This window comes from Schistocerca gregaria, chromosome 10 (genome assembly GCF_023897955.1).
Source record: "Schistocerca gregaria isolate iqSchGreg1 chromosome 10, iqSchGreg1.2, whole genome shotgun sequence".
Taxonomy (NCBI): Eukaryota; Metazoa; Arthropoda; class Insecta; order Orthoptera; family Acrididae; genus Schistocerca; species Schistocerca gregaria.
The window spans coordinates 140,262,859-140,276,251 of NC_064929.1; the positions used below are offsets into that span (position 1 = coordinate 140,262,859).

A 13,393-nucleotide genomic window follows, 5' to 3' on the forward strand; every position below is an offset into this window, starting at 1 on the left:
TCTGACCTTCCTTCGTGGCTTGTTCCAAGATTAAAATTTTCTGCCCTTCAATTTCTTATTCTGCACACCTTTTTGCATTTTGTTTGTTAAGTATGATTCAAACCAGCTTTACTTAAAGCCATCAATTCCATAAAACATCCTTGGGAAGACCACAAAAAATACCAATTAGTGATATTTTATTATTTATGGCTTATAATAGTTTGATGTGTGAATGTTATAAATATCATTCTTAGTTGAGCAACCATGCTGGAATCCAAACTATGATATCTAAATAAATTGTTTCTACTTAAGTGTGATACTGCTCTCAAGTACATTACTTTTTCGAATATATTGGAAAAAGATGACAATAAGGAAATTGGTCGCTAATTGTCTGTCTGTTTTGTAACCTTTCTTAGGAAAGAATGTAAATGGTATATCTTCGATTTCCTTTGCCAGTTCTGAAGACAGGTTTGTAGGAAAATTTTTCGTGTCAAAGAAAAACAAATGGTTTGGGGATAACTGAGTATTAAATGGTAAAGCAGGAGAGTCTGCTAATATTGTGAGGTGAGAAGCAGACATTAAGACATAACAATACGTAGTGTGTGCAGATGCAGGCTGAGAGAAATGGATGAGGGGGGGGGGGGGGGGAGATACTGAATGAAAATAGTAGAGTGTAATATATATATATATATATATATATATATATATATATATATATATATATATATATATTAAAAATAAAGATTCCAAGACTTACCAAGCGGGAAAGCGCCGGCAGACAGGCACATGAACAAAACACACAAACACACACACAAAATTACGAGCTTTCGCAACTGGCAGTTGCTTCGTCAGGAAGGAAGGAAGGAGAGGGAAAAATGAAAGGGTGTGGGTTTTAAGGGAGAGGGTAAGGAGTCATTCCAATCCCGGGAGCGGAAAGACTTCCCTTAGGGGAAAAAAAAGGACAGGTGTACACTCGCACACACACACACATATCCATCCGCACATACACAGACACACTTATAAATTGCGTAAATGGGTAGCACATCGCCATCTCTTTCACTACGGAAGTCCCATAGCCAGAGGTCGCATTAATCACCTACAAACATGCACATAAAGAAATCATTTTCTTCCACAGCTATTAGATGAAAAGATCAACTATTACTGTTGGACAGTTATTGATGATTAAATGAAGGAAAACTCACGTTGTGAGATTGTTCAGCTGTTAGTAGTGATTATTTCACAGGATTCCCGTGGACCTGCGGCGTACCGTGTACTGTGCCGCTGTGATGGAGGGTGGTGATGCAGAGTTCAACTTTGCGATGGCTGAGTTCCGCAACACGACGGACCCGGCACAGCAGCGCGTCCTACTGTCCAGCCTCATGTGCAGTCGGCAGCCCTCACTGATCGCCATGTGAGTCGAAAACAGTTCGTATGTGGCATCTTAGCTACTGGAGTGGACATACAGATATCACGTGTAATTTATTAGTTTGATACTAGTTGAGCAACTATACACTATCTGATCAAAGGCATCTGGACACTTACAAGTGGACTTTTATATGGGGTGCGTGCACATTTTACCTTTATGACAGCTTGACCTCTGCCGCAGACACTTTCCATGGCTCAAATAGCTCTGAGCACTATCGGACTTAACGTCAGTTCCCTAGAACTTAGAACTACTTACACCTAATTAACCTAAGGACATCACACACATCCATGCCCGAGGCAGGATTTGACCCTGCGACCGTAGCAGTCGCGCGGTTCCAGACTGTAGCGCCTAGAACCGTTCTGCCACCCTGGTCAGCCAGACACTGTCCATAAGGTGTCTGAACGTGTGTGGAGGGATGGCAGTCATTTCTTTCTCAAGAGCCAAAATTGAAGACAGTAGTGAGGGTGGATGCTGGGGTCTGGACTGAAGTCTACATTTTAACTTGTCCAAAAGGTGTTCCACTAGGTTTGGACTCTGGGCAGGCCAGTACATATTAGAAACATTATTCTCCACAAACAATTCCCTCGCAGATGACAGATGCTGCTTTGAGTGATTGCATTCTCATGCTGAAACTGGCCCACTTCTGTCTACAGTACGCAGTGCTGTAAAATGTGTTCCTATCCTTCTGCATTTAGCTCCTTCTCATGTACAATAATGGGAACACACCTTAACCATGAAAAATGCCCACATTCTGTAAGATGACCTATTCTGAACTTCACTGTTAGCACTACACTCGATGGCAGTTGACTTCTTCAGGCAGTCACCAAACCAAAAAGCTTCCGTTGGATTGCCACATGGTATACTCCAAATCGTTCATTTCTAGCCATTCACTGTCCGGTGGTGGCACTCTTACACCACCTCAAGTGTAGCATAGGATTGATTACAGGAATGTGTGGCTTATTGGTAGCTGCCCAACAATTATACCCCATTCTTTTTTAGTACTTATGGCAGCGGTGTTGCCACAGTTGATACACCGGTTCCTGTCAGATCACCGAAGTTAAGCGCTGTCGGGTGTGGCCAGCACTTGTATGGGTGACCATCTGGGGGTACCATTTACCGTTGCCATTTTTTGGGGTGCACTCAGCCTTGTGATGTCAATTGAGCAGCTACTCGACCGAATAGTAGCAGCTCCGGTTGAAGAAAACCATCATAACGACCAGGAGAGTGGTGTGCTGACCCCCCCCCCCCCCCCATCCCCCTCCTCAGTTGAGGATGACACGGCGATCGGATGATCCCGATGGGCCACTTGTGTCCTGAAGACGGAGTGCTTTTTTTAAGTCCCAACACACAGTCGTTGTGCTAGCTGGACTGCTTTGGAACTGATGAGCGATTCTTTCCATTGAATTTTACATGATTTTTTTTACAACTTGTCTATCGGTATGTGAGGTCTACATGGTCACAGTTTAGCCATGATTATTATTTCACATTTCCACTTCACAATTAGACCACTGACAATTGACTTTGGCAGCTGTAGAAAGCTTGTTCACGTGATATCCAGTGACTAGCCTTTGTTCAAAGCCCCTGAGCTCTGCTGGCTGACCCACTCTGCTCTTACTGCTTCTGCTTACTGCTTCTGTACTGACAACACAATACTCCCTGCCACCTTTATACTAGTGGGTCTACCTTGTGTGACATCTAGTGGTCAGTTCCATGGTACGTAGGGGTGTCCAGATACCTTTGATCAGATTGTGTATTACGGAACATTGGCAAAATAATTCCTTGTACATTCTTTGATACACTCACAAGTATTCTTGCAAATGAAATGCATGCAAAGACTAACAATACTGCTGCAAATTGTCACCACATGGTTGTTATCGAAAGGTAACTAAATGGTGTTAAAAATGGGCTGTATCCTCATTATTTCCTGAAGGCTGTAATTTTCCTTTACTCATAATTTTTACATCAAATAAAGTCTGTTTACCACAAAATTTTGATGTCCTTCCCAAGTTATCACATTGCTACATTCTTGTCCATTATAATTATCCGGGCTGTTATGCTGTAGTCGGTTGATGAATTTTCTCTCAATTCCCAACGTTTCGTCTCCGACTGCGGGAGACATCTTCAAGGGGGTCCGTAGGTTGATAGAAGGTCCAACACACCCACTGGCTTGCTACTGACTGCCGCTAAATTCCGTCTCCGCGAGCTCCTGCGCCGCGGTGTGACGTCACGTGTTTTGAAAACGTCAGTGCAATTGGCCGCTGTCCGTCGCCGTCGATCGCCGTTGCCATCACCCAGTAGTGGACGGGTGGTACACATCTTCTTTAACACCAGCATCCATATACCGTTCAATTTCACGCCCTCCTCCTTTCGGTTGAAATTATTTGGGTGTTTAGCGATTTCGAGTGCCTCCCTGTAGAGCCTTTTCGTAGTATCCGCTTGTGGCCGCTAGTACTTGTGTCTCCTCGAAACGAATATTGTGGTTCCCTGGCTGGAAAGCATGCTCCGCAACATCTGATCGTTCCGTTTCTCCTCTTCTACAATTTCCCTTGTGCTCTTCCAAACGTTTAGAAACTGTTCTTTTGGTTGTACCTACATAAACATCACCGCAGCTGCATGGGATCCTATACACTCCAGCTTTTTCCAAAGGTTTGCGAGCGTCCTTGGCAGGCTTAAGGTATTCCTGTATCTTCCTGGTGGGCTTGTAAGTTACGGTAATATTCCGCTTCATCAAGATCCTCCATATTCTATCCGTTACATTTTTAACAAACGGCAGGAAAACCTTAGATTTTGCAGTGGCCTGTACGTCAGTATGAATTCTGCGTGGCTGCCTCAACGCACGTTTTATTTTGGCGGACGAATATCTGTTCTTCATTAGTGCATTGTGGAGATGTTCCATCTCAGCTTCGAGCAACTCAGGTTCACAAATATTTTTAGCTCTGTCCGCCAACGTCTTGATAATACCCCACTTCTGTTGTGGGTGGTGGTTCGAATCCCGGTGCAAATAACGGTTGTTTGTGTGGGTTTGCAGTATACTGAGTGGCCCAAATTACCATTTTCGTTTCTAAAAACAAGCACACCGAGGAAATGTAATTTGCCGTTTACCTCCACCTCCTCCTCCATTGTAAACTGAATTCTCGAGTTTATGCTGTTTAGATGTTCGTGAAACCAGCATAGTTCCTCCCTACCATGTCTCCACAGCACAAACGTGTCATCCACGTATCGGAACCATACATTTGGTTTTTTGCTGGCAGTACCTAAGGCCTGTCCTTCGAATTTCTCCATAAAGAAGTTTGCAATTACGGGACTTAAGGGGCTTCCCATAGCCACGCCATCCATTTGCCCATAAAACTGTTCATTCCACTTGAAGTATGTGGTCGTCAAACAACACTTAAATAGTTCTAAAATATCGGCAGGAAAAATTCGATCCAGCTGTTCCAATACATCATTAAGTGGAACCACATTCATTTTAAGTCTTTTTTTGCTTCTACTACCCATTTCCTTAGCTGAGTGTCTAGTATGGCTGAATACCATAGAAGATGCCAGCATTCGATTCCCTGCCAGGTGGGAGTTTTTCTCCAATTGCGACGTGCGTGTTGTGTTGTCCTCATCATTTAAGCATACTCAACACACTAGTCACCAAAGTGGTATAAAATAAAATGACTTGAGCCAGGTGCCAAAATTCCACACAAGAGCTCTCCTGGCCATATATGCCGTATGCCCATGCATTCGCATTCATTCTCTTCTACTTATGTTGCAGGCCACCTAAGGACCACAATTATGTCACATATATGTGTGACAGCTTTAAGCTGTCTCAAGTACTCATTCCTTTGTCCACTTTTTTTGTCTCTCTTGTGCTGTCAATTGTCTTGCCTGTCTTTTTGGAATCTTTTAAATTTCGTTTCTGTATTTTGTTCTGCTTCAGTTTCTCGCTTTTCTTTTCTTGGGTGGAGTGCCTGATCCATCTACAGACAGGAGTAACTATTTTTCTTACAGCCATTTGGCTCACAGGAGTTTGGTGATGGGTGATGGTTACCACTATATGGAAGTGGATCCAAACTAGTGAAATTTTCACTCTTTTTATGTGTACCTCTTGATGGCTCATTGTTGTAGCAATTCAGTAAGTGGTCTTCTTTACTTATACATTATTTATGTTCTGCTAGAACTTCCCTGACATATTTACATCTGGAATATCACATGACCAAATGTGTGTCTTACATTAAAAGTCTTGTGAAGCAAGTGTGGCAGTGAGGTCCAGAGAATGTCAGTATACAAATAAGGAATTTGACTGATCGTCTCCCACAAACACATCCTAATCCCAGAAACTGCAGTGGATTATTCAGTGACATGAGGCATTGACTGGTGGCCTGCTGAGCCAAAGCAGTGATTGCTAGGCACAGTTCAGCATGCAACACATTTTGTGCTCGAGGTATTCTGTGAAGGTGTTTCAAAGCCAGCTGGTACTTCTGTTTTTTCTCTTACCAATTTTTATCTTTTTGTGAATGTAAATACATCTGTTGCGATCTGGTTTTTCAGTGAAAAAAGTGGTGGAAATGACTGTTATATATAATTTTCAGACACAAGTGGCAAACGTCTTAAACCGAGGTATATGGTATGATGTTTATCAGTTCTGATCAAAAAATCGTTGTAGTAGCTCAATGATTCTTTTAAGCAGTTGTGATAATTATTTCTTTCTATTTGTCGCCCTAAGAAAATTTGCTTTGTGGATAATTCTGTGTCCATAAGCCACATATGTGTTTCTGCATTGGCATCTGTTTAATGGATGCTTGTCATCCATGAGAAATATTATTAATATTCTTTTGTTATTTCAATTTTGAATAGGAAAGGTAATTTGTTTCCTTTTGCATGCAGGTTGCTAAATGCCCCTCTAGAAGGCAAGATCATGAGGGTTCAGGATGCGTTAACGATCTGGAGGGCTGTTCCGAGAAACCCTGTGGCTCGTGCTATAGCTTTTGATTATGTAAGGGAACACTGGACTAACCTTACAAAAAGGTAGGTTGAAATATTTCATATAGTATTAATTATTTGAAAAATTGTCTTTCTTTTTGGTCAGACATTTGCACAATGAAAGTTAGGTATGAGCATGGTATGTGGAGAAAAAACAACTATAATTAAAAAGAGCTTCCTCTGGTTTTCCTTTTATCTCTTAAAATATCATAAACATAGATTTCAATAAGACAAGGTGTAAACTCAGTATTTAAGGGTCTTAACAGTCGCGCAGTACTTTAGAGCAGAAGCGCCCATTAGTGCTGCGGTGGAAACACTCTATATTCAGTTATAGACACACACACACACACACACACACACACACACACACACACACACACACACACACACACACACCAACGGTTGCTTCTTCAGGAAAGAGGGAAGGAGAGGGAAAGACGAAAGGATGTGGGTTTTAAGGGAGAGGGTAAGGAGTCATTCCAATCCCAGGAGCGGAAAGACTTACCTTAGGGGGAAAAAAGGATAGGTATATACTCGCGCGCACACACACACACACACACACACACACACATATCCATCCATACATATACAGACACAAGCAGACATATTTAAAGGCAAAGAGTTTCGGCAGAGATGTCAGTTGAGGCGGAAGTGCAGAGGCAAAGATGATGTTGAATGACAGGTGAGGTATGAGTGGCGGCAACTTGAAATTAGCGGAGATTGAGGCCTGGTGGATAACGAGAAGAGAGGATACATTGAAGGGCAAGTTCCCATCTCCGGAGTTTGGATAGGTTGGTGTTGGTGGGAAGTATCCAGATGACCCGTACGGTGTAACACTGTGCCGAGATGTGCTGGCCGTGTACCAAGGCATGTTTAGCCACAGGGTGATCCTCATTACCAACAAACACTGTCTGTCTGCGTCCATTCATGCGAATGGACAGTTTGTTGCTGGTCATTCCCACATAGAAAGCGTCACAGTGTAGGCAGGTCAGTTGGTAAATCACGTGGGTGCTTTCACACGTGGCTCTGCATTTGATCGTGTACACCTTCCGGGTTACAGGACTGGAGTAGGTGGTGGTGGGAGGGCGCATAGGACAGGTTTTACACTGGGGTCGGTTGCAAGTGTAGGAGCCAGAGGGTAGGGAAGGTGGTTTGGGGATTTCATAGGGATGAACACAAGTCTGCTTGTGTCTGTGTATGGATGGATATATGTTTGTGTGTGTGTGTGTGTGTGTGTGTGTGTGTGCGCGCGTTTATATACCTATCCTTTTTTCCCCCTAAGGTAAGTCTTTCCGCTCCCGGGATTGGGATGACTCCTTACCCTCTCCCTTAAAACCCACATCCTTTCATCTTTCCTTTTCCTTCCCTCTTTCCTGACGAAGCAGCCGCCGGTTGCGAAAGCTCAAATTCTGTGTGTGTGTTTGTGTTTTATTCACTGTGCCTATCTACCGGCGCTTTCCTGCTTGGTAAGTCTTGGAAATTAGCTAGTAATTCTGTGTGTGTGTTTGTGTGTTTTGTTCATTGTGCCTGTCTGCCGGCGCTTTCCCGCTTGGTAAGTCTTGGAATCTTTGTTTTTAATATATTTTACCCATGTGGAAGTTTCTCTCTATTTTATTTACATCATCATTAATTTGAACACAACAATTGCATTTCGAAATCTTCTCTATCATCTTACTTTCTCTTTTTGTTTGTACAAGTAGTTTCACTTTGTATTCATCTTCCTTTTTTTTTGTAATCTACCATACATTTTATCCTTCCTAATTATACTCAATAATACGTAATTTACTTTCAAACCATAACCTAAAAATTTTTAACACTTTCAACATAACCGCTGCTATAAAATCCACTGTTCCAAGTTTACAAACATTTCGTGTAAACTCGTGAATACTATTTCACAGCTTCAGTTCCTTTCACCCATTAAACAACCATCTCAGTTATTTCCAACAACTTTAGTTTTATTTCCATTCCCGTTTTTCCCACATAACCGATCATTTTTTAGCAGCTTCCCACAGGTTTACACGTTATTATTTCTTCAACAAACAATTGTTAGCCTCATTCTCATAACCTGCCAGTACACAACCAGCCCTTTGAATGCATTTACAAACATATTTTTCGAGATTTTATTCGAAAATTTTTTTCGAATTTTATTTTTTCAAAAAATTTTTTTAAAACTTTTTCGAAATTTTTTTTTCTCTCGGAACTTTTTTCGAGAAATTTTTTTTTCGAAATTTTCTTGAATTTCCCCACCCTTTAACGTGATCTGGAGACAACATAACTACTTAACCTTTGCACCCATTGTTGTTCACCAACCTAAGTTCAGCACAGAATCAACATAGCTTATCTGAAACCAACACTTTTTCGACTTTTTTCACACCTTTATCTCTCCCTATATAAATTTCTATTTACTTTCACTTTAACCTCATATTACCCTTTCCACCTTCTAATACCATGTCAACCTCACAACATCCCTACAACGACCCCATTAAATTTTATTTACATTCCCTCCGCAAACATGCCTTCACCCTAGCCAGATTATGCTCCCATATTTTATTTACTCAGTCTTGTCTGACATTTGGCATTACCCCCAAAGGCCTCACACTTAAATCTCTGGCTGCAATCCTTTTTTCCATCAGTCCTTATACCAGTTCCAAACAGCACAATCCATAGCCCTCACCCGCCTAATCCTTCACCTATACATCGACTCGACCAATGAACACACCTGTCAAGTCCTATCCCAAATCAAAGTCCTCAATCTGTACTCTGCCACATCCACACCGGCTGTACATAGCATCCTCCTACAGGCCAACCGCAAATTAGAACAGCATGGCACCCTCCACCTCAAAAAACTATCCAATCTCCTGGTTTCCCACCTCCGGAAAGGCAACTCACTCACCCTCCACAACCTTTCCAACAAACCTCTACCTCCTCTCATTGCACACAGACCCAGTCTCTCCCATATACTCAATCTCCCACTTCCAGCTCCACTCCCCCCAACACCTCAAAATTCTAGTCAACACAATCTGGAACCACAACACCCCAATTCAGTAGTTAACATTTCCTCCAAACCCCTCTCCCAATCCAAAACCTCTGTCCTATCCAAAGGCCTCACCTTTAGCCTCACTCCCAGCCTCAACCAAACTGCCCTTGTCAAAGATTTACTGTCCTACACTCGTAGTCTCTGCTGGAAATATCACTTTGCCACAAAGAAAAATAATCCTGATCCCACTCCTAATGATCCAACTCCCCAAGACACTATCCAAATTGAACCCTGCCTGGAACAGTTCCGTCCTCCATCACAGCGGGACCCACCTCCTCTTCCTCAAAATCACCCTCTCCAAACCTTCCAGGAATTTCTCACTTTCAGCCTTGCCTCTCAATCTTTCTTGAAAAACCTTAATCCTACTCCCAACATCACCACAGCCGAAGCCCAGGCTATCCGTCATCTGAAAGCTGACCGATCCATCATCATTCTTCTGGCTGACAAGGGTTTCACGACCGTGGTACTTGATCGTCGGGCGTATGTCGCTGAGGGACTGCGTCAGCTTTCATACAACTCTACATACAAAGTTTGCCAAGGTAATCCCATTCCTGATGTCCAGGCGGAGCTTCAAGGAATCCTCAGAACCTTAGGCCCCCTACAAAACCTTTCACCTGACTCCATCAAACCTCTGACCCCACCGACACCTCGCACTCCTACCTTCTACCTACTTCCTAAAATTCACAAATCCAAACATCCTGGCCACTCCATTGTAGCTGGTTACCAAGCCCCCACAGAAAGTATCTCTGCCTATGTAGATCAACACCTTCAACCCATTACACGCAGTCTCCCATCCTTCATCAAAGACACCAACCACTTTCTCGAACGCCTGGAATCCGTACCAGTCTGTTACCCCCGGAAACCATCCTTGTAACCATTGATGCCACTTCCCTATACACAAATATCCCGCACGTCCAGGGCCTTGCTACAATGGAGCACTTCCTTTCACGCCGATCACCTGCCACCCTACCTAAAACCTCTTTCCTCGTCACCTTAGCCAGCTTCATCCTGACCCACAACTTCTTCACTTTTGAAGACCAGACATACCAACAATTAAAGGGAACAGCCATGGGTACCAGGATGCCCCCCTCGTATGCCAACCTATTTATGGGTCGCTTAGAGGAAGCCTTCTTGGTTACCCAAGCCTGCCAACCCAAAGTTTGGTACAGATTTATTGATGACATCTTCATGATCTGGACTCACAGTGAAGAACAACTCCAGAATTTCCTCTCTAACCTCAACTCCTTTGGTTCCATCAGATTCACCTGATCCTACTCCAAATCCCATGCCACTTTCCTTGACGTTGACCACCATCTGTCCAGTGGCCAGCTTCACACATCCATCCACATGAAACCCACCAACAAGCAACAGTACCTCCTTTATGACAGCTGCCACCCATTCCATCTCAAACGGTCCCTTCCCTACAGCCTAGGCCTTCGTGGCAAACGAATCTGCTCCAGTCCTGAATCCCTCGACCATTACACCAACAACCTGAAAACAGCTTTCGTATCCCGTAACTACCCTCCTGACCTGGTACAGAAGCAGATAACCAGAGCCACTTCCTCATCCCCTCAAACCCAGAACCTCTCACAGAAGAACCCCAAAAGTGCCCCACTTGTGACAGGATACTTCCCGGGACTGGATCAGACTCTGAATGTGGCTCTCCAGCAGGGATACGACTTCCTAAAATCCTGCCCTGAAATGAGATCCATCCTTCATGAAATCCTCCCCACTCCACCATGAGTGTCTTTCCGCCATCCACCTAACCTTCATAACCTCTTGGTTCATCCCTATGAAATCCCCAAACCACCTCCCCTACCCTCTGGCTCCTACCCTTGCAACCGCCCCCGGTGTAAAACCTGTCCTATGCACCCTCCCACCACCACCTACTCCAGTCCTGTAACCCGGAAGTGGTACACTATCAAAGCGAGAGCCATGTATGAAAGCACCCACGTGATTTACCAACTGACCTGCCTGCACTGTGATGCTTTCTATGTGGGAATGACCAGCAACAAACTGTCCATTTGCATGAATGGACAAAGGCAGACAGTGTTTGTTGGTAATGAGGATCACCCTGTGGCTAAACATGCCTTGGTGCACGGCCAGCACATCTTGGCACAGTGTTACACCGTCCGAGTTATCTGGATACTTCCCACCAACACCAACCTATCCGAACTCCGGAGATGGGAACTCGCCCTTCAGTATATCCTTTCTTCTTGATATCCACCAGGCCTCAACCTCCGCTAACTTCAAGTTGCCGCAGCTCGTACCTCACCTGTCTTTCAACAACTTCTTTGCCTCTGTACTTCCACCTCGACTGACATCTCTGCCCTTACTCTTTGCCTTTAAATATGGCTGCTTGTGTCTGTGTATGTGCGGATGGATATGTGTTTGTGAGTGCGAGCTGTCCTTTTTTCCCCCTAAGGGAAGTCTTTCCGCTCCCGGGATTGGAATGACTCCTTACCCTCTCCCTTAAAACCCACATCCTTTCATCTTTCCCTCTCCTTCCCTCTTTCCTGAAGAAGCAACCATCGGTTGCGAAAGCTAGTAATTCTGTGTGTGTGTTTGTGTGTTCTGTTCATTGTGCCTGTCTGCCGGCGCTTTCCCGTTGGTAAGTCTTGGAATCTTTGTTTTTTATATATATATAGGAAGAGACAAAGGTGTGAAAAAAGTCGAAAAAGTGTTGGTTTGAGATGAGCTATGCTGAACTTGGGTTGGTGAATAACAGTGGGTGCAAAGGTTAGACAACATTTACCATTGTGCTCGAGTTACAGTGTGTAAAGAAATTTCAGATACTTGTTTTAATGTTCGTCTGTGTACAAAATTATGTTAATGTTTTATGAGATTTTATCTAGGACTTCTGCTAATCTATTAATAGCACTATCCACACTACCACTATACATGGGAAAAATAAATTATTTTCTTGTTGATGTCAGGCCCTTTTAAAATCTGATATTTTAAAGGTTTTTATTCACTAACTAAGCTAGGATCGTGTCTCGATGTAAACTGTGTTCCTCTTTTAACATAAATGCACAATTCTTTGCCCTTTGAAGCAATCCTACAGTAAGTGTCTGATCGTACAGATAATTTTAGATGCTGGATTTCTGGTGTCTGCACCAGTGCTCTTTGTGATAAACTATAGTGCAGTTCAAGGGTTGAGGCTCAATTTCAAATTACAATATTTTCTTATTTTTTTATTTTATTTATTAATTTTTTTACATATTTCATGCTTTTGTGCAACACTATGAAAGCTTGAAATCCCCAGTATTAATTGTCCCAATGGTTTCATTCCCTCTGTTACATCCAGTAGGTGTGCTTTTTGGCATGTTGTAATCTGTCCTGTGAGTGCCTGCTGCCATAGTTTTCTTCGGGTTGAGGAGCATGTTGTCTGGCTTTATCCGAAGACAAAGTCCAACTTCTCCTATCTATAACAGTAGTTAGTTGACCAGAAATGGTCTGATACTGACTTCCTGTAAGTGTCAGTATCAATCTCCCCTTCCTAAGTATCAGTACCAATCTTCCTTTCCATTCCTTTTAAAGTGTAAGCCACACCTAGTGGAACTCAGCATAATGATGGTTCTAACTGGTAACAGATCAGCACGTGAAGATCAGTCACTGTCGGTGCCATTTTAAAGCTCGCATTGATCTGTATCATAGCTTCATCGTGGCCAGAACAGCTTGACAAAGTGCACATTGGTAGACATTGCTCAGATATGAGAGCCTTCAGCTGCACATACTGTGGATTTGAGCAGCTATAAGAAAGTCAGTTAATTATTGCCCCAAGGGGCTACCGTCCAGTAGTTTTTCTATTTAGGTGCTTCATAAATATACTACACTCCTGGAAATGGAAAAAAGAACACATTGACACCGGTGTGTCAGACCCACCATACTTGCTCCGGACACTGCGAGAGGGCTGTACAAGCAATGATCACACGCACGGCACAGCGGACACACCTGGAACCGCGGTGTTAGCCGTTGAATGGCAC

At 43.3% G+C, this 13,393-nt stretch overlaps 1 protein-coding gene and 1 pseudogene across 5 annotated transcripts in view; both read left to right on the forward strand.

The window, feature by feature from the left end:
• Positions 1–13,393, forward strand: part of LOC126293305 (aminopeptidase N-like) — a 721,098-nt gene that overhangs the window by 515,762 nt on the left and 191,943 nt on the right. For all 5 annotated transcript variants that reach the window (XM_049986440.1, XM_049986441.1, XM_049986437.1 and 2 more), the window contains 2 exons: positions 1,223–1,390; positions 6,275–6,415. In XM_049986440.1, the coding sequence (XP_049842397.1) occupies positions 1,223–1,390; positions 6,275–6,415 (309 nt within the window). The remainder of the gene's footprint in view (positions 1–1,222; positions 1,391–6,274; positions 6,416–13,393) is intronic.
• LOC126293845 (5S ribosomal RNA) lies at positions 2,412–2,530 on the forward strand (annotated as a pseudogene).